The 22,126-nt window shown below is 38.6% G+C and overlaps 2 protein-coding genes across 4 annotated transcripts in view; one reads left to right on the plus strand and one right to left on the minus strand.

The window, feature by feature from the left end:
- Positions 1–22,126, plus strand: part of PI4KA (phosphatidylinositol 4-kinase alpha) — a 58,920-nt gene that overhangs the window by 20,429 nt on the left and 16,365 nt on the right. For both annotated transcript variants that reach the window (XM_069870683.1, XM_069870684.1), the window contains exons 20-35: positions 11,527–11,635; positions 12,098–12,234; positions 12,866–12,999; positions 14,179–14,261; positions 14,531–14,601; positions 14,719–14,843; positions 15,290–15,371; positions 16,055–16,138; positions 16,503–16,592; positions 17,272–17,391; positions 18,383–18,475; positions 18,820–18,976; positions 19,251–19,378; positions 20,577–20,735; positions 20,998–21,149; positions 21,666–21,773. In XM_069870683.1, coding sequence (XP_069726784.1) covers positions 11,527–11,635; positions 12,098–12,234; positions 12,866–12,999; positions 14,179–14,261; positions 14,531–14,601; positions 14,719–14,843; positions 15,290–15,371; positions 16,055–16,138; positions 16,503–16,592; positions 17,272–17,391; positions 18,383–18,475; positions 18,820–18,976; positions 19,251–19,378; positions 20,577–20,735; positions 20,998–21,149; positions 21,666–21,773 — 1,832 coding nt within the window. The remainder of the gene's footprint in view (positions 1–11,526; positions 11,636–12,097; positions 12,235–12,865; positions 13,000–14,178; positions 14,262–14,530; positions 14,602–14,718; positions 14,844–15,289; positions 15,372–16,054; positions 16,139–16,502; positions 16,593–17,271; positions 17,392–18,382; positions 18,476–18,819; positions 18,977–19,250; positions 19,379–20,576; positions 20,736–20,997; positions 21,150–21,665; positions 21,774–22,126) is intronic.
- SERPIND1 (serpin family D member 1) lies at positions 2,392–10,185 on the minus strand. Of its 2 annotated transcripts, none has more exons than XM_069870688.1 (5): positions 10,061–10,185; positions 7,971–8,842; positions 4,048–4,321; positions 3,115–3,259; positions 2,392–2,731 (listed from the first exon to the last, which is right to left on the minus strand). In XM_069870688.1, the coding sequence occupies exons 2-5, from the start codon at positions 8,824–8,826 to the stop codon at positions 2,540–2,542; spliced, it is 1,467 nt and encodes a 488-aa protein (XP_069726789.1). In that variant the 5' UTR covers positions 8,827–8,842; positions 10,061–10,185; the 3' UTR covers positions 2,392–2,539. The 2 variants fall into 2 exon arrangements, with proteins under 2 accessions (XP_069726789.1, XP_069726788.1); XM_069870687.1 differs by lacking the exon at positions 10,061–10,185 and adding an exon at positions 9,543–9,633.

Raw genomic sequence — 22,126 nt, forward strand, 5'->3', positions numbered from 1 at the left:
TGCTGTGCAACTGTTCTAGATTTCCAACACACAAATTGATAGGTCCAAACTGGGTGCCCAAGTTGGTAGCATTAGTTGCTGTAACTTGTAAGTTGTCTTTTAGACAAACAAACTTACTGGAGGACAAAAACCTTTCATGTTACTTTCTCCCTTCCTGAAGCTGAATTCGTCTCTGGAACTTCTACTGCACAGCTAGTGAGACATAAGGATAAAATGGTTTACATACTTGTCATAGGCATTGGTACCTGTAACTCGCTCACACTACATGTCCGATTACTACAATATACAATTCATTTCATACTCTGCCCTCACAAACCTCTTTACTGAAGCTTTTCAAAGAGAGGAGCCTATAATTAGCACCAGTTAAAGATCAAAGCAGTTTCTGACTTGACCTCTTCCTGAATTCACCAATGATCACAAGGGCCGGACCCTTGCTTTACAGGAATGTGGTGATAAATGTCTTGGTTGGCTGTTACTCGAGAGCTGCTCAGTTTTGCACAAACGTGCTCATCCCATGTTGGCAGAGATGTTCTAGTGGGTAGTATTTTTCGTTGTGCTAGCACAGATTTGAGTGAAAGCAGGATTATTCCTTGCATATTGAGAAAAGATTAGTGCTTGTTGGAGACTTGATATTAAAGTTATGGAAATACTTTTCTGTTTCACATTTTGATTGATGATGCATTTGCTCTGAATAGCTGATGATAATTGCTTTTTTCTTAACCAATGTGACCTTTAAATGGAGTCAGATAGTGCCAGGATCTGAAGCAAGAGTTAATGGTTACATTATGGTGGTTGAAGCAAATATTTGACTTTCTTGCACAATGTATGAAGATCATGAGTTTTGAGCAGTAGCTGGTTTGCTTTTTCGCTTGACCTCTTTCTTTTGAATAATACATGTTACTTAGGTCTCAAAAATCCCTATATTTCAGATGCTCCAGCTCATTGATGAACTAATTATATCTAGGACATGAACTTTGAACATGCTTTTCTTTAATATAGATAAAACAATACATGCGTGTATGAATATTTATTAATTCTGTTGTGCAAGTTCAATACTGAAAATTGTGTCCCCCATGGTGAGCTTATAAATAAGTGCAGTGCGAGACAGGAGTTGGAAGAAACATCTGAGCTGATTCAATATTGGCTCTTCATCATCGTTCAACAGCTAATACTGATATTTTATTGGTTGTCACATTAAAAAAGCTTTGTGTGAGGGGCAAATCATCCTAGTAGATGCAAAATTTCAAATGGCAGTATATAAAAGCAGAATGAATCAGTAAGTTAAACATAATATTGGAAAGTACATTTTTAAGAGAACACCTAATCCTTAAAGTAACTGTTGGTTTATTGCTTAACTTGTATGTTTTTCCTAACATAAGACAAATTTATAATACGAGTATATTTGGATGGATACAATATTTGATGCAGCAAATAAGAATAAGAATGCCCTCTCTGGGCTATAAGGCACTTTTTTTTTTTTAAGGTATGATGCAAAGGTGAGCATGAGTATGTTTGTTGGCTTTAATAATTTGCGTGTAAGGTGCAGCCCTGTTCCTTGAACCAGACAGGCAGTAATGTGCTACAGAGTGCAGGTAAATTTTCACTCTTTCAAATATGGAATAGGCTTTTTGTACAGCATTCCTGTTCTTACCTCAATGAGTCAGAAACTTAACAGTCCTGTTTGACTTGAAAGGTTTTGTCCATCAAATTGAGTGTGGAGAGCATATCTGAATGCTTAACAGATGTTGTGATTGTTGTAAATCACACTTTTTTTGTAGAGATCTCTAGGTGTTTTTGAGCCAGTGAAAAGAGCCTTTTGGTATCTGTTTTCATTATAAAAGATATTCTTAGTATGATTTACCCGGTTGGGCTAATTCTGATCCCACTTGTACTGATGAATCTGAGAGCGCTGTACTGAAAATCATACAAGTTTGATTGGGGGAAATAGTGGATCCATTAATATTTCATTCCTCAGAGACGTGTAACAAATAAGAGGAGATAAAAACAAGTCCAAAAGGTTTGTGGTGTGCAAGTCTACTGAATGATGCAAGCAAAAGAAAGAATGTAGATACCTACTCTTTCTCAAGTTACATTATGTAAAATACCCAGGAGAGACTTAAGCTTCTAAGACTGGTCAGATATTCAAGATTTCCTTATTCTGGTTTTCTTTTATTTATTATAAATAGGCATCCTAGCACAAATTTAGAGCTAAGATTCAAGAATCCAGATAGTCTAAATATTTTATTGATTAAATTTTATACACTGAAGTAGAACACAGTGTAAGTTGTTTTGTCATTTATTCTTTTTAATACACTTGTATTGATACATGGCACTAACCATTTTAAATTGCAGTCAAATCATCTACTGCCATGAGTCCATTCATATGAAACCACCTGTAGATAATGTATTTTCTTTTGATACCAGCAGCTTTTGTATTAGCTGATATGACAATAAAATTTCCTTTATGATACAGGTATAATAATGTGTAATTAATTATAGAGCTCATGTATAAAAAGCTTGTTGGAGGTCTCCTCTGCTTTTAAGACTTGGCTGGGTTGACAACTCTACCCATAAACAGAAGGCAACTAGTGCGGTGTTCATAGATCAGAAACAAAAAGGGGCGGTCGACAGTAAAGCGAATCTGAGTAGAAAGAGGCATGAACCCGACATTGGTTATTGCTCCTGCCTCTGTGCCTTCTTCGTTGACGGTTATTGTGCCTTGGTGATTGAACTGTTTAAACAAACAAACAAAGAAGAAATTGAGGACCTCCTAAGTGTGCTCAGATGATGTGCTCCCAGCCTTCCCCCCGCCACACCATGCGGCTCCCCTGTGACACTCTTGCTTGGTAACTCCCGTGCAGCAGCAATCCTTCTGTGTTGGTTTGTGGGTAAGCCCGTTCCTGACTGCCCACCCCACTTTCAGTGCCTTTGACATCTGATTAAACACGTTCCTCCTTATTGGACAGACAGAGACATGCAGAGCTAGCCCCATCCCTTCTATATCCTCCAGGAAAGATGAGAAAGTATTTTAGCTAACTGTGAAATATTTTTGCCATATTTTCAGGTGATATAATTCAGTCAGAAAGGAAATGAAAAGAGGAGAGGAATAAATACCCTGTCAATGGCGACTTTCTCATCTGATATACCAGAGTAGTCTCCTTTTTCATTGAACAATTCTTCTATTCCCATGGATTTCAGAAAACCAATCAAGTTATAGCTCTTCTCCAGCTTAAATTTAGGCAGAACCACTTCTCTTGTTCTAGTAAAAATAAAAACAGAAGTGAAAAATCATTGAGGGCTTCATTTTTGCACGACTCCTTTGTTTTACGTATCAGTTGCATTTTGGTGTTCCTACTGTCTTCAGCAAGCAGAACATGCAAATATACAGGACTGACTGTTGTACTTTTACTTTCAAAACTTTGGTGTTGTTAGTTTTAAGCTGTGCTTTAAACAATTATTCCCTTCCCAAAACTGTTCGTTTGTCAGCTTGCTATCTGACATGTGATTTATGTGTATAAGGTACATGGCTCTGAGCAGTTCAGTATGTGGTCAGATACCACCTAGTCTGTCATCTTGCACGAGAGGGGCTATAGAATTATTTCTCTCTGGTAATTGATGTTCTTTGTTGATGACTGAATGTGTGCCTTTACACAGCTGAACTGCACATAGGCTGCCTTCCATGGATTGATATTATTCTGCACAAATAACCTGCTATTATCATAGTCCTGTTTTTCCTTCTCATTGTTAGCTTTATCAGGAAGAACTTTTTCTGTAAGTCTGCGCCATGGAGTATTTAAATAGAACGAATTTTGGAACTTCATGAGAAGTTTCCACTTCTATCATCATTGATTTCTTGATGGCATTTAAATTTTGAGAGATCACTGGTCCTGATTTTTAATTCAGTAAATCCATCTTTTTCAGGTTTTTGCTTAGGTCTAATATTCTTAATAAAAATTTCATATGTTACCTTCTGTGCTCTTTACTCACTCTCACCAATCTCATCAAGAAAATTAAGACTTTTAACAAATATGTACGTTCAGCAGATACCTGTTTGTCATGCTCTTCTGCCATTTTTCCACCACTTGAGGGGTTATCTGTTTTTCTAGGGCTTTCAGGCCGGAGAGTTTGTGTGGAAGTACAATCAGCATGCTGATGTTCCCCACGAACGGGAGCTGGAGCACGCTGCAATCCAGCTCAGGGTCTGCAGCAGCTAGGAAGTTTCCTTTAGTCTGCATCATAGGAACCTTTATTGTTTGCTTCTCATTCAGTCGGAAACTTCTTTTTGTTGTCATTTCCACTGGAAACTTATTCTCCCAGGTTCCTGTTAATACAATGCAGAAGGCAGATAAAAAACCCTTAAGTTCCTTGTTTAATAAAATAGAATAACAGTTTACATCAAGTTTTAATTCATGTGAATTGGGAATTTCTGTAGGAGATTGTTGTTTTCAATTAAGCCTGAATAAGAATACAAGCTTTAAAGTGACTTTAAAAATCCTGACTTTCTTTCGAGCCTAACATTTGTCTGATTTGACTGTGAATTATGGGAGTGGGTAAACACAAACTGGAGATCTGAAAGGACTCAGTGTGTTTTGTTTTTTTTTTTCTACAAGGAACCTAGAAATTACCAAGTTTAAGCAGGTACAAAATATTTGACAGGATTTGCACCTGGTGAAACAACTGACACTGTATTTTCTGAGAGATCTGGTAGTTGAAACCAGACTGTTTCAAGTGTGAGGAGCATCAAAGCAAGTAGTGGTTGTTTCATTTTGCATAGAAGACCTTCTGCTGAAGGCATTACCTTGGCTTAGTCCATTCAAGCCAGTTCACTTTCTATGATAGGGCACCTGAAGAGCTTGGGTGTTGACAGCTTAGTTGTGACCCAGTTTGATGTGACTTCAGCACACCTATGTGAGCCTGTCATCTGTCAGGTTTATGCCCAAGGAATAACTTCACTGTATGTTGCAGCCCAGAAAGCTTTGCCATCAGGGTTTTAAGCTTTCTATGTGAAGATTTTTTGAATACCTGAGATATTTATTGACTGTGTAAAAGTGCCTTTTTTGCTTCTTTTTTTTTTTTTTCTTAAAGCAGTGTTCCTGTTGATCCCTTCTCAGAACCGAGGCTTTGGAAAAAAACATATTTTTCTTAATGGGTGGACAAAACTAGGATTTTATAGTGGAAGTAAGGCTCCTGGTATTTTCTGTTACAACTCTGGACTGTTGGCAAGCAAGAACATAGGGAGTGTGGCTGTGACTGTGTGGAGAGATTATTACAAATCTAACTTTAGTCAGTAACCTTTTAAAAAATGATAGCAAGTGATTCTGAGATCCTTAATATGACTTTGTCAAATTGACTGTGAAGTAACAATAAAAAGCCGTAAGTGCAACTTGAATAGTTCCATTGTATGTTGGGCTGATAGGGAGCAGACTGAGCAGTGATCAGACTGGGGTTATTATTCTGAAGGGAATGGGATATAAAGTGGATTGTACCGTTCCCAGACAAATTGTCTCACTTATCAGACAAACCCCGGGAGCAGAGCTCACAGGTGTGGGCCTCAGGCTAGCTAAAGGCACAAAGCTGCTGTGGCCAGGGCAGCTTCAGCAGCACTGTTGTCACTGAGGAATGGGAGACATTTATAAACTCTACCTAGGAAAGAAGAGGAGCTGGGAACTTTTTTTGTTGATTGTGGTTGTCTGGGGTGAGCAACATGGTCTTCTGGGGTTGCCTGAGGCCTTCTGGCACCTTAACTTTTGTGGTTTCTTGTGTTGAATCTTCCCACCTGGCTGTCTTTTAGACCCCCCTTGCTGTTGCATTCATGCCTAGAATCTCAGAAAAGTACTTTTGGACCTGTCAAAATCTTTGTTATCAAAAGCTGATGTGTGGCTAAAATAACCATCTCCTCAGGAAACTCATATATGATTGTTCAGGCCTCTGCAGATCTCAGTTGGAGCTATGCTGGACATCTGTACGAGATAAAACTTGCTTCTTACCAGTGTGAATAGCTTCCAATAGTTTCTTCATGATATTTAATATAGAAGGACCTTGAGACTTAATGGTGTTTGGCAAGTATCTCATTACTCAATATCACGTGTGCTGAGCACCTCTGCATACCTGAGAACACTCCCAGGTTTCTTAGCTCTGAGAGCTTAACAGAGTTTGTGTGCAGTGATACAGAGAGGGTAAATGTTGTAAAGGGAAAGATGTGGACAACAGTGAACATCTCTAGAAGGACTAGTGGGAAAATTAAGAAAGCCAGGAGCCAGAACTTGCTTTTAAAAAATTAGAATTACAGGGAGGCTTGTCACTGTAAGACAAAGGAATGGGTGACAGCAGTATAGAATTGATCTTTTTCATTCAGAGGGTTAGAATTACAGCCTTCAGCAGACAGCACCAAGGCAGTTTGGGCTAACAGGTTTCCAGGGGGAGCAGAAAAAGCCGAAAGTCTTTTTGGTTTTAATGACTTGAGAGTGCCAGTACTAAAGATATTTAATTTTTAGTGTTGTTTTCTTTCTTTTGAGACAGCCAAAATATCTAATAATTTCAGAGTAAAACAAAGAAGTATTTTAAATTTGACCAAATTGTGAAAAAATAATGTATCTGTTGCACTTTGCATGTTTATATTCTTAGGGTGGTCTAATGGAAAGTAAAGACTCATCAGAGATGTACTTAAGGATGCAAATAAGTCCCCTTTAGATGGTACTTCAGAATAGGGGATTGTTTGGATTTTATGCTAATGACTGCTTCAGGTCTTTTAAAGAGACAAGGGACATTATTCAAGGAAGTAATGCCTTGCAAGTGAGTGGGAAGAGGAACATACAATGTATTTAGAGGATTGGTCTGGCCTCTTCTCCCAGGGGACAGGAGGAATGACCTCAAGCTCCACCAGGGGAGGTTCAGGCTGGACATCAGAAAAAAATATTTCACGGAAAGGGTCATTGGACACTGGCAGAGGCTGCTCAGGGAGGTGGTTGAATCACTATCCCTGGAGGTGTTTAAAAGACGGGTGGGCAGGTGCTCAGGGACGTGGTTTAGTGGCAGATAGGAATGGTTGGACTAGATGATCCAAGAGGTCTTCTTCAACCTTGTGATTCTATGATTCTATAATTTTTGTCTTGGGCAGTAACAAGTTCCCTTTTTTCCCTTAGTTCCTCCCTCATTGGCACCTTCCAGTTTAAAACTTTGTTAAAAAATTACCAAAATTTCAACATGAGGCAAATACTCAATGTTGAAAATCTCACCAGACTCTTACTTTAAATCTACAGACATTAAAAATAAGGTTTCATAGTAAGATTGTATTGTACTATCTTTACTTCAAGCCCCTTTATCTGTTTGGCCTATAGTGAGACATGTGGGCGCTCATATCAGCAGACAGTTCATGCTGAGTTAATGGAAATATTCCAGAATGCGTTTGTTTATAGTTTCAGGAGAACAGTGCTTTGGTTATTCTCTTCAGTCCTCTATACAGACCTGTGGACAAGGATCATGCTGTAATCATGTAAAAAATACATATTTTAAGCTGAAATTCTTAGTAGTCGTTCCTGTGAATCCTAATTATTTCAGAATTGTTGAGTGTTTTAACTGAATGCAACCTGTACCATTTCATTGAAGCCAATAACTTGAAGCAGGACTGAATATGACTGATAACTTGCACACAAATTAATACCTCACCATCTGAGACTCTTACGAGCCTTATGCTTTCTGAGGCTATTCCGCATTCATATGTTGTTTTTCTAGTCTCGTTTTTAGACTATAAGGTTTTGGTTGTAATTAGCATTTGCTGTATTTGTACAATGCCCACTAATGCCAGGGCATGACTGGAACGTCAATGTGCTATAGCAACATGCAAAAATGGGCTAATAATAGATATTCTAGACTTGTCTGAGCCGTAGACTAGCCTTAAGTTCTCTCTGGGATTTCTAATGAAGTATGCAAACAGAAAATCCATTGCTAAGATTGAAATAACAGATTCTTACCTTTAAAGTAAAGACAGTTAAGAATCATCATCAGTGTTGTAGGGTTTACATTCACAAGAGCTTCCTTTATTAATCCTTTGGTCAGCTTCAAGATGCGTTCATTGGTTTTGGTTATGAAGTTAGGATCTGAAAAATCAGCCGATTGGGCATCGGCAAAGTAGTATGTTTTCATGTTGGTTCTGAAATCATTCAGAATAGAGAAGTCCTCCTGAATGTAAAGGTCATTGACAGACCTCAGTGTGTAACCAAAATTGCGCCTGAAGAGCCTGTGAGTGAGTTTGCGGAAGAGGTTATGAACAGTCGTGAGCTCGTATTTGGTGCTGGCATTAATGAACTCCTGAAAACCAAGAACAGATAATACTTCCTGCTGAGTTTGACCCTTCAAACCCAGTGAGATCATAGCCATTGCAGTGGAAATGCCAACAGGAGCCATGAGAATATTGTCTGAAGAGTTGGCTTTGTCTGCCACACTGCGGTAAAGGTTGAAGCCAAAGTTTGCATTGAGGATGTTGAGGCGCTGGATTCTGGTTTTGCCTTGGAACAGTTCAAGAATATTTCCTTGCTGAATTTCTGAAACCATGTATGGGACGGCATCGATAATGTCACCATAGTCATCTTCACCCAATATCTTGTCGAGATCTAGATAGTCCTCTTCCTCCTCCTCTTCAGGAATCAAGTCATTAGTGATGGTGTTTTCTCTGTGGAACTCTGGTGGTAGGTTTGGCATATCGTAGGTCCCGTTTTCATGTGACTGTGCGTCCGTAAGGCTTTCAAAATGCTCAGTGAAGTCCTTGACTCCACAAAACGTGGGGGTTATGATGAAAGCAAGGGCAAGTAAATGAAATAGGAACTTCATTCTGAAAGCTCAAAACCTGGAAGATAACACAGTCAAGAGAGCATAGGGTAATTGAATTTTTCTTTTAAGTTTAAACTGAATTCTGTCACAGCAAAAGGTCTGTAAGTAGCTTATTCAACAACATTTATCTTTTTTAGTGGAACAGAGCTTAATTAAATGGATAAATCTGTTTTACTGGTAATTGGTTTTGCTTACGTAATACCTCCAGACTGCCAAAGAATTGGTTGGCCTCCTCCCATGGAGGTCAACGTTACTGGCATATTTCAGCAGTAACAAACTCATTACCTAAAATATATGGGACTCCTTTATTTATAAACCTATAACACTTAAAATGGATACTCGACTGTTACTGGTGTGTGCTAAAAATATGGCATTAAGGTAAGTTTGAGATAAGTTTGGTAGAAGAGACAAGGATCCACTGCAAGAGCATACCAGCAGGCTGAGATGTACTGAAGAGTTTGCAAAACAGACATCCTATAGCTACAACAAAAAATGGGAGTTTTATGGGAGTATTTTTTGAAGAGCAACAGTGAAATTTCATGGAATAAGGGAGATCTAGGTATTTAGCAACAAACACGGAGAAAGATGTGCCTTTGTGCTAAGTACCTTTAGTGGGACTGCACTGTTCAAACAGAAATCTTACTCCCATGTGGATTAGAATTAGTAAATAGACCAAGGAGCTATTCTGTAGAAGTAAAATATATAGATGTACGTACCTGAACGGCTGTGAATAAAACCAGTGCTTGAAGGAAAATATTTTTCACGTTGTAGCAGGACCAAAGTAACTGACTGAAATTTGATTTTTCAACACTCTCTCCCTGAACTGAAATCCTAAAAGCATTTAAGTTGATTATCCCATACAAAAAAAAAAAAAAAATTCTTTTGCAGCAAGGAAGGATCCACAGAATTGCTTTTCAAATGGTTTTTACACTGTGACCGAATGACTTAAGTCAGGCTTTTTCTTACTGTTTCTTCCTAAATTCATGACTGTTTCCCCACCCCAGCAGTCAGATCCACAGGACTGAGATACTCTGTCCAGGAATCACTGATAAATGTTTTCTGCTTTTGGCACAGAAGAATTTTCTGTCTGTGGTTCCCAACTTTACATTCTTGTCTTCGCCAAGATTCAATTATTGTTTAACTGCACTTACACAGGCAAAACACTCCCCCCTCTGCAATATATACGTCTTTGGTCAGATCTATTAAAATACTAGAAGATGGAAATGAAGCTTACCTTTAAGCCACTGTACGGAAGGGATGTGTTGAATAGCTTGAGTAAGGGGAATGGCAGGGTTTTAATCTGAACTTTGACGCTAGTTTTTTTGTGTATCTCCCAAAGTAAACATTCTCTAAACCAAACACTGCTGAGGTTACTTCATCAGCCAAAATCCCTCCCTCGCCTAGTGATCTCTGCTGAGTTATATGTTGTTTTTTGAACTGCTTTTATGGCTTTGCAGGTACATGTTCTCTTTTGAGGAAGATCTTTGAGCAAGAATCGGTGTGTATGTAAAGTTTCAAAGTCAAGCATGCATATAAACTTGACTGTTTGTGACTAGCAAAGTCCTGTTGCTGCTCTTTTGTGCTGAAATGGGGGGGCATCTTATTCAAATCTGGTTGGTGCTGCTGTAGTTGTGATTTTAAGGCTTCTTCAGGCAGGGCGATATTGGTGTGAATGTTGGTGTTGCACGAGCAACTTTTTACCACAGCGCCATTCACCAACTTAACCTCAGATTAATTTTACTGTAGTAAAGGGGTTTTTCCTGTATTTTTTTAAATGAAAAATCTGCCCTATTATTTGTAAATATTTCCAAAATTGCCTTTAGATTTTCACTGACATACTGTCGGCTTTCATACCTCAAGGGAATTATTGTACAGTTAAAGAAAATGTCTTCAAGTTAGATTTGAATATTAACATCTTCTTAATAAGATTTACAGTAATAATATACAGTCATATTGAGTCTGTGGCTTAATGGGCCATTTCTTTCACTTTTTAAATACTGCCTGTACTTCTAACACTTTTTAGGATAGCACACTGAGATTTGTTATATAAATGCATATAAAATTGTATGTCGTGTTGGCTGGGACTATAAAGTGTGCTTTTCCAGTGGTAGCAGCTGTTTGTGCAGAAAATATCAGTGAATTTTAATAAATGTGTTGAAAATAACGCTTCTGCTTGCTTGTTTGGATAGTAAATTCTCCAGAACTGATGTCACTGTGTGCGTGGGTGCAAACAAAGAAAGATCCCCTATTGGTGCCTCAATGTATTTCCAGAAAGCTGATAAACAATAGCAACCAGAAGTGTGTTTGGGTGATATTTATTTGGGTTTGAGTTCCTTTGCACTGAAGCAAAGCTGCGGTATTGTCCTCAGAACAGTTAAAAGGGCTGTGTGGTCTCTTCCTCTCTGCAGTTGATGGTGCACTAACATGATGTATTCTCTTCAGAGGTTACTGTATCAACATGATATTATTCCTGTGTAAAACAAAGGAAATTCTTCAAGCATTTCAAACATTAGCATTTAAGATATTCTAACAAGATCTGATTTTCTTCAGTACAACAATAGCAATCTAATACTAGCTTTCATAGATAACAAACAATACTACCTTTAACTCATGGTAAAGAAGGTAGATAAATTAATCCCTTAGCATGGAATTACATTATTAGAACTCATTTTCTGATGTTTATTTTTATTTCTTTGGTAGCTCACCAGACGTTTGCCACCCATCAAGGAGGCCAAGCCCAGGTTGCAAAAGCTGTTCCGTGACTTCTGGTTGTATTCGGTGCTGATGGGATTTGCTGTGGAAGGATCAGGTAGTGTAAGCTCTGAGAGAGCAACATTAGTTACAGGCAAAAAGACACTACAGAGCAAACAGCTTTCATGATAATTCTCTGGTAGGATTTCTTTATAGCTTTGCCGTTTGCTATGCTATTCAGCGCAGTACCACTTGTACTTAAGTGTTTTTCCTAAGTTCATAGCCTTAGTTAAGTATGCGTTTAGACAGCTAAGTTCCTGAAGTGGAAGATCAAACACATGGGTTACGATGGTAATCAAGTAGAAACTTGTTACCCAATGAGAAACTTCACTTGGAATTACCCGAATGCGTTTGTTATGTTTGGAACATGGATCACTTGTGTTGAGTTTTTGTGCTTAATTTCGTGAATAATTATAGGCCCTAGGAAGTTGTGCAAAGCTTGGTAGTACTGGTTGAGTTTATGAACCTTAATATTGCTTTTCTCCCCTACCCCACCCTTCTTTTTATACTTATGCTTAAGGTCTCTGGCCAGAGGAATGGTATGAAGGTGTGTGTGAAATTGCCACCAAGTCTCCATTACTCACATTTCCCAGCAAAGAGCCGCTGCGATCTGTTCTCCAGTACAACTCTGCCATGAAGAACGATACTGTGACTTCTGTAAGAATTAGTTTCTTCTATTATCTCCTTCCATAATGTCTGTCAGTATTAAATGATATGGTAACTATAGCATGTGGAAAGAGCACAATAGCTGCCTCCTATTAGTGAAAACCAGCTTATTTTACGCTACTTATGACAGCAGTGTACATAAATGCCTTTGGTTTAGTTTTATTGAGCGTTAATATAATTGTTTATGGTGGTAGCTATGCTATTTTGATTTGGTGTAGAAACAAAGTCTTTGTGGAGATGGGAGACTTTTAATTTTTCATCCATTTCATATCAGACAAAACTTGTACTTTTCTCTCCCCAGTGAACAGTATTGGTGTTCATCAAACTTACATGCTTTTAGCTTAGGAATTCTATTTCTTCATTGGTACAACAATATGGAAACTAGCAGTTTTTTTCAGTAGGGAGCTTGACTCCAGGATTTAATTCTGTTTAATTCTGTATTTGAAGAACCATGACTTGCTGAGTCAGAGCAGGTTGGTCTTAGTCTGCAGACAGAGGCATCCTGGCATATTTCTTGCTAAGGGTTAAAAAGTAAATGGAGTAATAGTTGAAAAGAAATGTTTTCAGAACACAAACTAATATACTACTCCCACTTCAGATAACTTCATGTGTTCATCTCTAGGCTGAATTAAACGAATTGCGGAGTACTATAATAAATCTCTTGGATCCTCCTCCAGAAGTGTCAGCATTGATCAATAAGTTGGACTTTGCCATGACTACTTACCTCCTTTCTGTTTATCGCCTAGAGTATATGAGGTATTTAAATATTTTTTTCACTGATGAATTTAAAAAAAAAAAAGCTAAGAACCATGTATGTTCAAGTCAGAGTTGTCAGATAGATCAGAATCAATATTTTGTGTTGCATTAGTTCTGCTGAAGCTTCCAAGACTGAGAATTCACCTGTGCAAAAATGCCTTTAGGGTAGATAAAAAGGATGGAATAATATAGTAGAGCCTGAGAAATGGGATCTGCTCTGTGTAAGAACTAGCAGAAGATGGACAAAAGGGTTCTTCAAAGCAATGACTTGCAAGTGCAATGTCTTCTCTGCACAATCTTGTGCTCGTGCCTCTGGTGGACCGTGTTTGGGCACTTGCCTGCTCTGTGAGATTGCTGTAATTTATGGGGACTGGCTGAAAGAGTTGGCATTGTTCAGCCTGGGAAAGAGAAGGCTCTGGAGAGACCTTGTAGCAGTCTTTCAGTACTTAAGGGGGGCTGCAGGGAAGGTGGAGAGGGACTTTTTACTAGGGCATTTAGTGATAGGACAACAGGTAATGGCTTTAAACTGAAGGAGGGGAGATTTAGGCTAGATATTAGGAAGAAATTCTTCATGATGAGGGTGGGGAGGCCCTGGCCCAGGTTGCCCAGGGAGGTTGTGGGTGTTCCTTGCCCATGGCAGGGGCATTGGAACTTGGATGATCTTTGAGGTCCCTTCCAACCCAAACCATTCTATGATTCTAAGAAAATTTTCCGTCATGTTTTTACTTTGACAATAGCTATCAACAGGGATGACCATTTCCAGAATGTAACGACTGTGTATTTACAAAATGTTTTTTTTAATAAGTGATATTTCCATCACATGCAAATACAACATATGCAAAGCCTACAGAAATGCCAAAGATTGTACTGTGTTGATATGTTTGTGGTGATTGTGTATCATCATGAGGTTTCCCACTCCTGAGGCACGTAAATTATTCTTTTGGTGAAAAGGAGGTGTTATATGATCTGAGCCCTGTTGAATGTAGACACAAATAGCAATATCGCACTTACTAGAGTCTTAAAATTATCACAAAATGAACAGTCATTGTATGTGTAGGGTGTACTGCAGTGTTAAAGTGCATAGGTTTGTGTTGAAGGTGTTTAGAAGAAAAGGAAAAAAATCCAGAAGCGGCAACAAAACCCAAAACAGCCCAACCCATGTAACTCTTCTGTTCCTAGGGTGTTGCATTCAACTGACCAAGATCGCTTCCAAGTCATGTTCTGCTATTTTGAGGATAAAGCAATCCAAAAAGACAAATCTGGTAAGATTACCTGTCTAGATTATCTTGCAACTTGAGACAATGGGAAGTTATCTCCAGGCATGCAAAACTAAACAAATCAAGCTACTATATAACAAAATCAATCATGTTCGCTGGGTTGCTGTTGCTTTATTCTTGCCAAGAAGGCTGGTTTTATTTTGAAACAGCTGGGTTCGGTGTTGGCTGAGTGAATGCTTTTTAACTGTTAAATGTGGTTTATAAAGCAAAAATAATTGTGATAATTAAACCTGTCACTTCTCTCAATTCCCCAGGCATGATGCAGTGTGTGATAGCTGTTGCTGACAAGGTGTTTGAAGCTTTCCTGACGATGATGGCTGATAAAGTAGGTGACGTGGAAACTAAAATTTTAAATTTGTATCACTGTTCTTGTTTCAGTTTGTGAAAGTGTGCTTGTCTTTTTCCTTAAGAGCGTCACACTTCTCTTTGGTATGCTTTTTAGCCTAAAACTAAAGAGAATGAAGAAGAGCTGGAGAGACATGCTCAGTTCTTGCTGGTGAATTTTAACCATATTCACAAGAGGATCAGGAGAGTTGCAGACAAATACTTATCTGGTCTGGTAGACAAGTGAGTATAGATTTAATGTGCTGATTCTCTTTTCATTTTGCCTGCTTAGTGAGTACTTATGCAATCAATGACTACAGTCAAATGGATTTCTTGGCTGGTACTTTTGCTGAAACAACTCCTTGAAAAAATAGCATTTGAGAGTATTTTTAACCTGGGCTCTGAAACCCCTCCTTAAAATGTGTGTCTGCATCCCATGGATGGAGCAAAGCAAACTGCCCCCAAAATAAATGCAGTCTCAGTTCTTATGAAATAACTCTACTGAAATTGCTCTTCGAGAGCTTTTGACTCTGTATTGAGTTGTGCTGTCATGAGGCACAGCAAGCCTTGTGACTTCCGTTGAGTGTGAGCATACCTGGTGATGTTTATGGATAGCTCTGTTTCTTGTTGAAATAATGTCCTTCTTCAGCACTCTGTCATTATTGGTTTTGAATCCTGTCTTGCTCTAGATTTCCTCACCTGCTGTGGAGTGGAACTGTGCTGAAGACTATGCTAGATATTCTGCAGACACTGTCACTGTCTCTTAGTGCAGTAAGTGCCTTGTTCTAGTAATGTTTGTAGGGAAATAAAATGTATGTTTCCATTTTTCTTTATTAGAACTGTTTTGGGTTTTTTTCTGTTTTGCATTTTTGATACTTATTTAAGTTCTTTATTTGGTTTTGTTATCATCACTAAGATTGATAGTCTTAATTTTAAGTTCTGTCAAGTGAGTGCTTTTGCACCCATGTTTAGTAGGTGGTAAAATGGTTTAGAAAGTCAAATTTAGCATTGAGAATAAAAGACAAGATTACCCATTATAACTGTTGCACAGTCTCATTTGAAATAAAAGTTTTGTGGTGTTTTTTTGATTTATGGGGGCTTTTTTGAGAGTTGTGGTTGTCAGATTATATTTTTTCTGCCGGCTTGTGTAAGTGCATCGTTACTCCTTGGCTTTATTACATATTCATATTTTTTAGAGGTGGAAGTGCTTTATAGAGTTTTATCTTTGTACTAAATTTTGAAGAAAGAGCTTTGGATTTTTAAACTTATTTCTGCTGAAAACCAAACTGGAATAGAACATGTTTCTTAGAGCTGTTGATGGACTTTGAAAGCCAGTATTAGCAAAAGATTTGCTCAATCAGACCCCTTGTTTGAGGGGAGAGCTGTCTGTAGTATTCAAGTTAAGTGGTGATGGAAGTTCCTCTTACTGTGAACTGATAATTGGTTTTGTTCAGGACATTCACAAGGACCAACCATACTATGACATTCCGGATGCTCCGTATAGGATAACTGTCCCTGACACGCATGAAGCCAGAGAGGTAGGTGGTACTCCTTGGTTTATCAAACAGCAAAATAATGCCTGATATATTTTTTTATGCCAAGGAAATAAATATGTTCTTTACTCTCTGAATTGTCTTTTTTAAAAAAAATACTTCCCTAGCTTAGGCTTTCCTAAGACAATATGATACCTGGTATGTATGTTTTTCTGAATCTTATTAATTTGATTTGAAGCATGATAGTTCTTCACTTCCCAAGGGTACATTTAATTGTTATTGAGAATTTTAACTGTATGATGTTGCTGCAACCTGCCATACTCTGTTTTACTTAGTACACAGTTAAAACCAGCACTTCTCATTAAATGTCCTGTATTTTACTGATTGTATTGATGTTCTCTCATTCTAGAGTATTGTTAAGGACTTTGCTGCACGCTGTGGGATGATTCTGCAAGAAGCAATGAAATGGGCTCCTTCAGTTACAAAATCTCATCTACAGGTAATGAGCAGCTTCTGTGAAAGAATTTGGACTTTAAATATCTTCAAAATGAGAATTAAATTATGTTTTGATTTTTCAGGCTATACCTTTCATGTAAACAGAAAGTTCCCCTATAGTAAAATGCAGGACTTCATCAATCCTTTGCTGAGTAGTTGAAGAAATATGTAGTGTGGGATAGGCTAGTGTTCTGTCTACATGTGCCAAAGTTAGCGCTGATAATGAAATTTCTGGGGAGGCTCAAGATCTTGGACACTGCAAGTGTGCCTGAAGTTTATATTTCCTTCCCTAAAAAAAAATCCTGAAGAAATTCTAACCATATCCCTTCTTCCATGACGTTCAAAGCACTTCCTTTCTGAAGGTTCTTTTTGTGAAAAGTGGTTCTTTTAAAGATGACCTGAGCCTTCAAGTATCTATCTTGATTACTTCATGATATTATAAAATGGAACCCACATTACTCTTTGTGTATTTGGAGGGCATTCAGAGTTTCTTATTGCCAGGTGAGCGGTGCTTAAAATGGATGGGTAGATACAGTCTATTTGTTGTCAGGTATGCAAGTAATTGATTTTCTGGTAATATGCAGTGATGCAACACTTGCTTATGAGCTGCCTTGTTTTGAAAATCACTGTAGTTTGCCAGCAAACACTTTTTTTTTTTCTTCTTTTTTTCCCCTCTTTATCAGGAGTACCTGAACAAACATCAGAACTGGGTGTCAGGGTTATCCCAGCACACAGGACTGGCTATGGCTACAGAAAGTGTTTTGCACTTTGCAGGCTACAACAGACAGAACACCACTCTGGGCGTGAGTATTGGGCGCAATTCTTGTTTGCTCACTTGTGCAGCGGTATAGTTGTCAGGTTGATTTTTATGACATTTAGTATCATCACATACGACAGTTTAGTATCATCGGTGCGACTTTGTCTTGTCACAGAACTTGAATGTTACTCAGAAAGATACCTTATTTCTTTCTATCTCAAATCAAGTTGTCTTGCCTGTCCTGTCAACCAAGTGACAAAAACTCTTTCAGAGAGCTTTCAGGCTGCTGGCAGTTTATTTTTCCTCTTGCTTTATTCCCATGGACTGGATGTTGTTAATGCGAAGATGATAGTATGCAAATCTTATATCCAAGACATGTAATAAAAAAAAGTTCTCAAAAGTCTATCCATTGCTGAGCCAAGCAAATAATTAGAAATGGAGCATTGCAGGATTGCTGAATTTTTGGTGATTTTCCTGGTCTTGTATTTTAGTTTTAAGTCCTTGATATAAAAAAATCATGTTACAGTATATAGAATTATTCTTTTATTTGTTTTGATGAGAAACCTCTGAGTCAGAAATTCCTGAGGGCTTTTGCAAAGGCAAACATGGGTTACTGGTGCACTTCTTAGGAACAAAATATTTTCTCCTCTGCATTACTGTCAGCTCAGCAAGGTCTTGCATGGGGAGGGCAGAACTAAGATCACATCTGCTCTTCTATCTTATTCCTTACCTCTTCATGAAAAGGGAGCAGCAATCTCAGAGGTTCTACCCTTTATATGCTTTTTTTTTTTTCCTTTGGTCTTTCAAGAAGTATATCCAATTATATATATGTTTCAAACTGTATCCATGGAATCAATTCACATGTTCCTCATTTAATTTTTATCAGTCCTGGTACTGTTCTACCTGGTAATCCTGATACTGTTCTGATTACAAGCTTAAGGAAAACTGAACTTAAAATGTATGTGAAGGTATAAGTAGAAAAAAGACAAATAGTTGGCTATGAACACTGTAAACGCCTGTATGTGGTCTGGTCATAGGCAACACAGCTGACTGAAAGACCAACTTGTGTGAAGAAGGACTACTCCAACTTCATGGCTTCTCTTAATTTGCGCAACCGCTATGCAGGAGAGGTAAGCACAGGGTTTCTTCTGAGTGTGGAGTGTCTGCAAGCTCTGACGTGGCCTTTCAGGGGATGATGTCCCTCCAACCTGAACTATTGTATGGTTCTATGTTAATTTAAGCACAGACTCTAAAGTTATATTCCTTCAACCTTAAGGATATCATTTTCCTAGGTTATTAAATGGATCCTTTTACTGTTTGTCTCGCAGAAAGTTCTTAGATAAAGCTAAAGATTCAGCAAAGTAGTAATGAAAGATATCTCTGTTTGTAGAGTTCCTTAATCAGCACGTGATCAGTAGCAAACTAGATTCCTGAAAATACTGTCCTCTGTTGAAGAATCCATTATGTTTTACAGGTTTCTGGAATGATTCAGTTCTCAAATGCTACAGGACGGACATCTGACCTCAATAAACTGATGGTCAAGGAGCTGAATGATGCTCTCGAAGCAGGCCACACCGAGTTCTACACACAGGCCATGTTTAAGTTGACTGCACTGCTAATAAGCAGCAAAGGTAATGAAAAACAACTGGAGTTCTGCTTTTTGGCTGTGAATGCCAAGAGTAATAAACTACAAAAACTATCTGCCTACAGACCCGATACACATCAACTTGAAGAAAAACTGTGTTTTGAGTTTTTTAATTAGGCTTATATTGGGGAAAAGCCTTCTTAAACTAGAAACGATTTATTAGGAATTGATTATTCCATACCATGCATGCCAATTTCATGCTGATGTGAAAAGCATTTATTTATTCTGTTGGAGAAATCTGAGTGAATGTTTGTTTTTAGACTGTGATCCCCAGCTCCTTCATCATCTGTGTTGGGGACCTCTGCGAATGTTCAGTGAACATGGCATGGAAACAGCAATTGCTTGCTGGGAGTGGCTGCTTGCTGCCAAGAATGGAATAGAAGTGCCGGTAGGAAGCTATTTAAAAACTCTTTCTCTTGCCCTGCAAGGGGGAAGAGATAAAATTTTGAGAGATTCACAGCTATTGAGAATCTGTGTCAAGTAAGGATGTTAAATATGTTGTTAATCACTTTAACCTGCCAGGAAATCTCTGTTCATTTATTTGGGAAGTCTTCCTCACGAAGTGGACTGTGGGAAACTGATCTTTTTTAGCAGCAGGAATGATACATCAGAGGGAATTTGTTAGTATCTCAGCTGTACAATTTACTGCCAAGCTACTCATGAACTGGATTCTAAACGACTATGCTTTATAGAATTATGTTTTGAAACAAATAGAAATGATCGTCACTGCTCATAAATCAGAGCCTCTGGTATCTGGCATTGCACCCTTGCATAAAAAACAGGCTTGCAACTCATCCTGTAGCAGGTTAGACGAGTTGTATTTTGTGAAGTGAATCCAATAGAGATAAAGCAACTCGGCGTGGGGCAGTGACAGCCCACACACAGCTGAAAATGCTGCTGCCGGTAATTGCTCTACTTAGTGAGTACTGAGTGTTTCACTTGCTGGAGGAAATTGTCAATCTAAATTCACTTAGGTCCGTTTATGTGCATGTTTCAGTGTTTAACTTCTTAAGCATCAGTTTAATTTTTTTTTCTTTTAGGCTTCTGGGAAATTTCTTTCTCTCTTGTTGGGGAGGTCAGGTAACCACCGTTGGTTGCTGGGCCTCCTTTCTTCCTAGAGCAGGTTCAGCTGAAGTGAATTATGGGCTGTCTTGATCTGTGCTTCATGAGCTGTGTGTGTCTGTGGGCCAAACAGTGTCCTGCAGTATGTGAGAACCTGATATACATTTGTTTCTGCTGTCCTGCTGTTGGAGGCAGTAACCTTTAGTAGAGTGGGAGGATGGATGGCACCAGCTGACCTAACAGTCCTGTCTCCTCAACAAAATACAGCACTTGTCTGCTGTAGCCCTTAGTCTTTCTGGCACTTGCTGAACTTCTCGGAGTCTTTCTTCCCTTCATAGTCTAGGATGTGAAAGAAACATATTATTTCATGTAAAATGTATAGACCTATCTCTGCCTCTCCATTAATATTGCAGTGAATTTTAATCGATGTGTTAGATTTTCATGTGCGCTACAGAGAAAGATTGTGCTTTCCATATAATAAGATGCTCTTGAAACAAGAAATTCTGCTATGTTCCTTTTTGCAGTTCATGCGGGAAATGGCAGGAGCCTGGCAAATGACAGTGGAGCAGAAAGTTGGCCTGTTTTCTGCTGAGCAGAAAGAAGCAGATCCATTAGCAGCCTCAGAAGAGAGCCAGCCAAAGCCTTGTCCACCAGAGGTGACTCCGCATTACATCTGGATAGAGGTGTGTTTTTCTTCTGGAATGTCTCACCTCTGACGGAGTTGCAGTGATGCTGTGGTTAAGCTGCTCTGTGCTACTTGTTCTCATGATTCAGAAAAGGACTGGAGTCTTGATGGTAGTCCATCTGCCTCAAAGCCAGGAGGCACAGTAGTTTTAGATGAGCATAATAATTAGGGGGGAGAAAGATGTTTGAAACAAAGAAGATTGGGGAGTTTTGAGATAAAAAAAGGTCAAAGGAGGCATGGCGTATCTGTCTCTCTCTCAGTTTTTGGTGCAGAGATTTGAAATAGCCAAGTACTGCAGTTCTGACCAGATAGAGATCTTCTCCAGCCTGCTCCAGCGGTCTCTCTCGTTGAACATTGGAGGGGCAAAAGGCAGTTTGAATCGGCACGTGGCAGCAATTGGACCCCGATTTAAGTGAGTAGGCATTTTTTAATCCTTGGTGGAGGAAATAAGGTTATAGAGGGTTGGAAGAAAAAAGCCCTGACATTAAATGTATAACTTGTCCTTGGCTTCAAGTAATGAAAATCCCTTTAAGAGCCTGGGATGATGTAGAGTCTAAGTTCTGCTTTCAAAGCAGAAGTAACTCACTTTAGCTTGAAAGTAATTTTTGGTGCTTCAGGAAACTTCACAGGATCGTTTCATGTAGAGAATTTCCCACATCATGGATCCAGTCAATATATCAATTGGGGGTAATTTTGCTCCATCAATTGTTATCACTTTTTCTGACTTGATGCTTCAACTTTCTATGGTTTAGGAATCATTGTCTTTAGGAACAGACTGATGATAATGAAAATAGTTTGACTAGACCTCAAAACCAGCTGCTTTTCCATGATTTGAATGGAGCTACAGCTGTAGCTGTGGCTTGCATGGTGTTGGATTGGCCACCATTTTGAGAATGCCAAAACTTTCACTCTCTGTTTTGCTTATTAGGTTGCTGACTCTGGGATTGTCTTTGCTGCATGCTGATGTGGTTCCAAATGCAACTATTCGAAACGTTTTGAGAGAAAAGATTTATTCGACTGCCTTTGATTATTTCAGGTACTTTGTTATTTACTCTCTGAAAGTGTGTGTGATTTCTTAAACCTTCTGTGATTATTCAATGCAGCAGCTGTCTTTCTCTTCTAGTGATTTAAATTCTTCCTTTCCTATTTTGCCTGTTTTAATGGAAACTTCTATTTCCCTTGTGCTTTTGTGTAGTGCATAAACCATCTCAGACAGGCTTAGATAAAAGTTTCCAAGCTTTATGTGTGGTTTATAAAGTAGTAACTTCAGGAATGTTCCTGTTTTCTTTCTCTCCTTATTTTGGAATTTATTCAATGCTCAAAACTGTACCTAGGTTCATAAGACTTGAATTGCTGTTACAGAGCACGTGACTGAAATATAGTTTTGAT

The sequence above is a fragment of the Phaenicophaeus curvirostris genome, chromosome 17, assembly GCF_032191515.1.
Source record: "Phaenicophaeus curvirostris isolate KB17595 chromosome 17, BPBGC_Pcur_1.0, whole genome shotgun sequence".
NCBI classification, from domain to species: domain Eukaryota; kingdom Metazoa; phylum Chordata; class Aves; order Cuculiformes; family Cuculidae; genus Phaenicophaeus; species Phaenicophaeus curvirostris.

Bases quoted from the DNA above. Each gene is read 5' to 3' on its own strand.
- SERPIND1 (XM_069870688.1), bottom strand. From the start codon at position 8,826: ATGAAGTTCCTATTTCATTTACTTGCCCTTGCTTTCATCATAACCCCC. The intron at 4,322-7,970 runs GTAAGAATCTGT...TTGTATTAACAG, and splicing joins TAACTGTCTTTACTTTAAAG to GAACCTGGGAGAATAAGTTT. The intron at 2,732-3,114 runs GTATTTATTCCT...TTGTTTAAACAG, and splicing joins AGAAAGTCGCCATTGACAGG to TTCAATCACCAAGGCACAAT.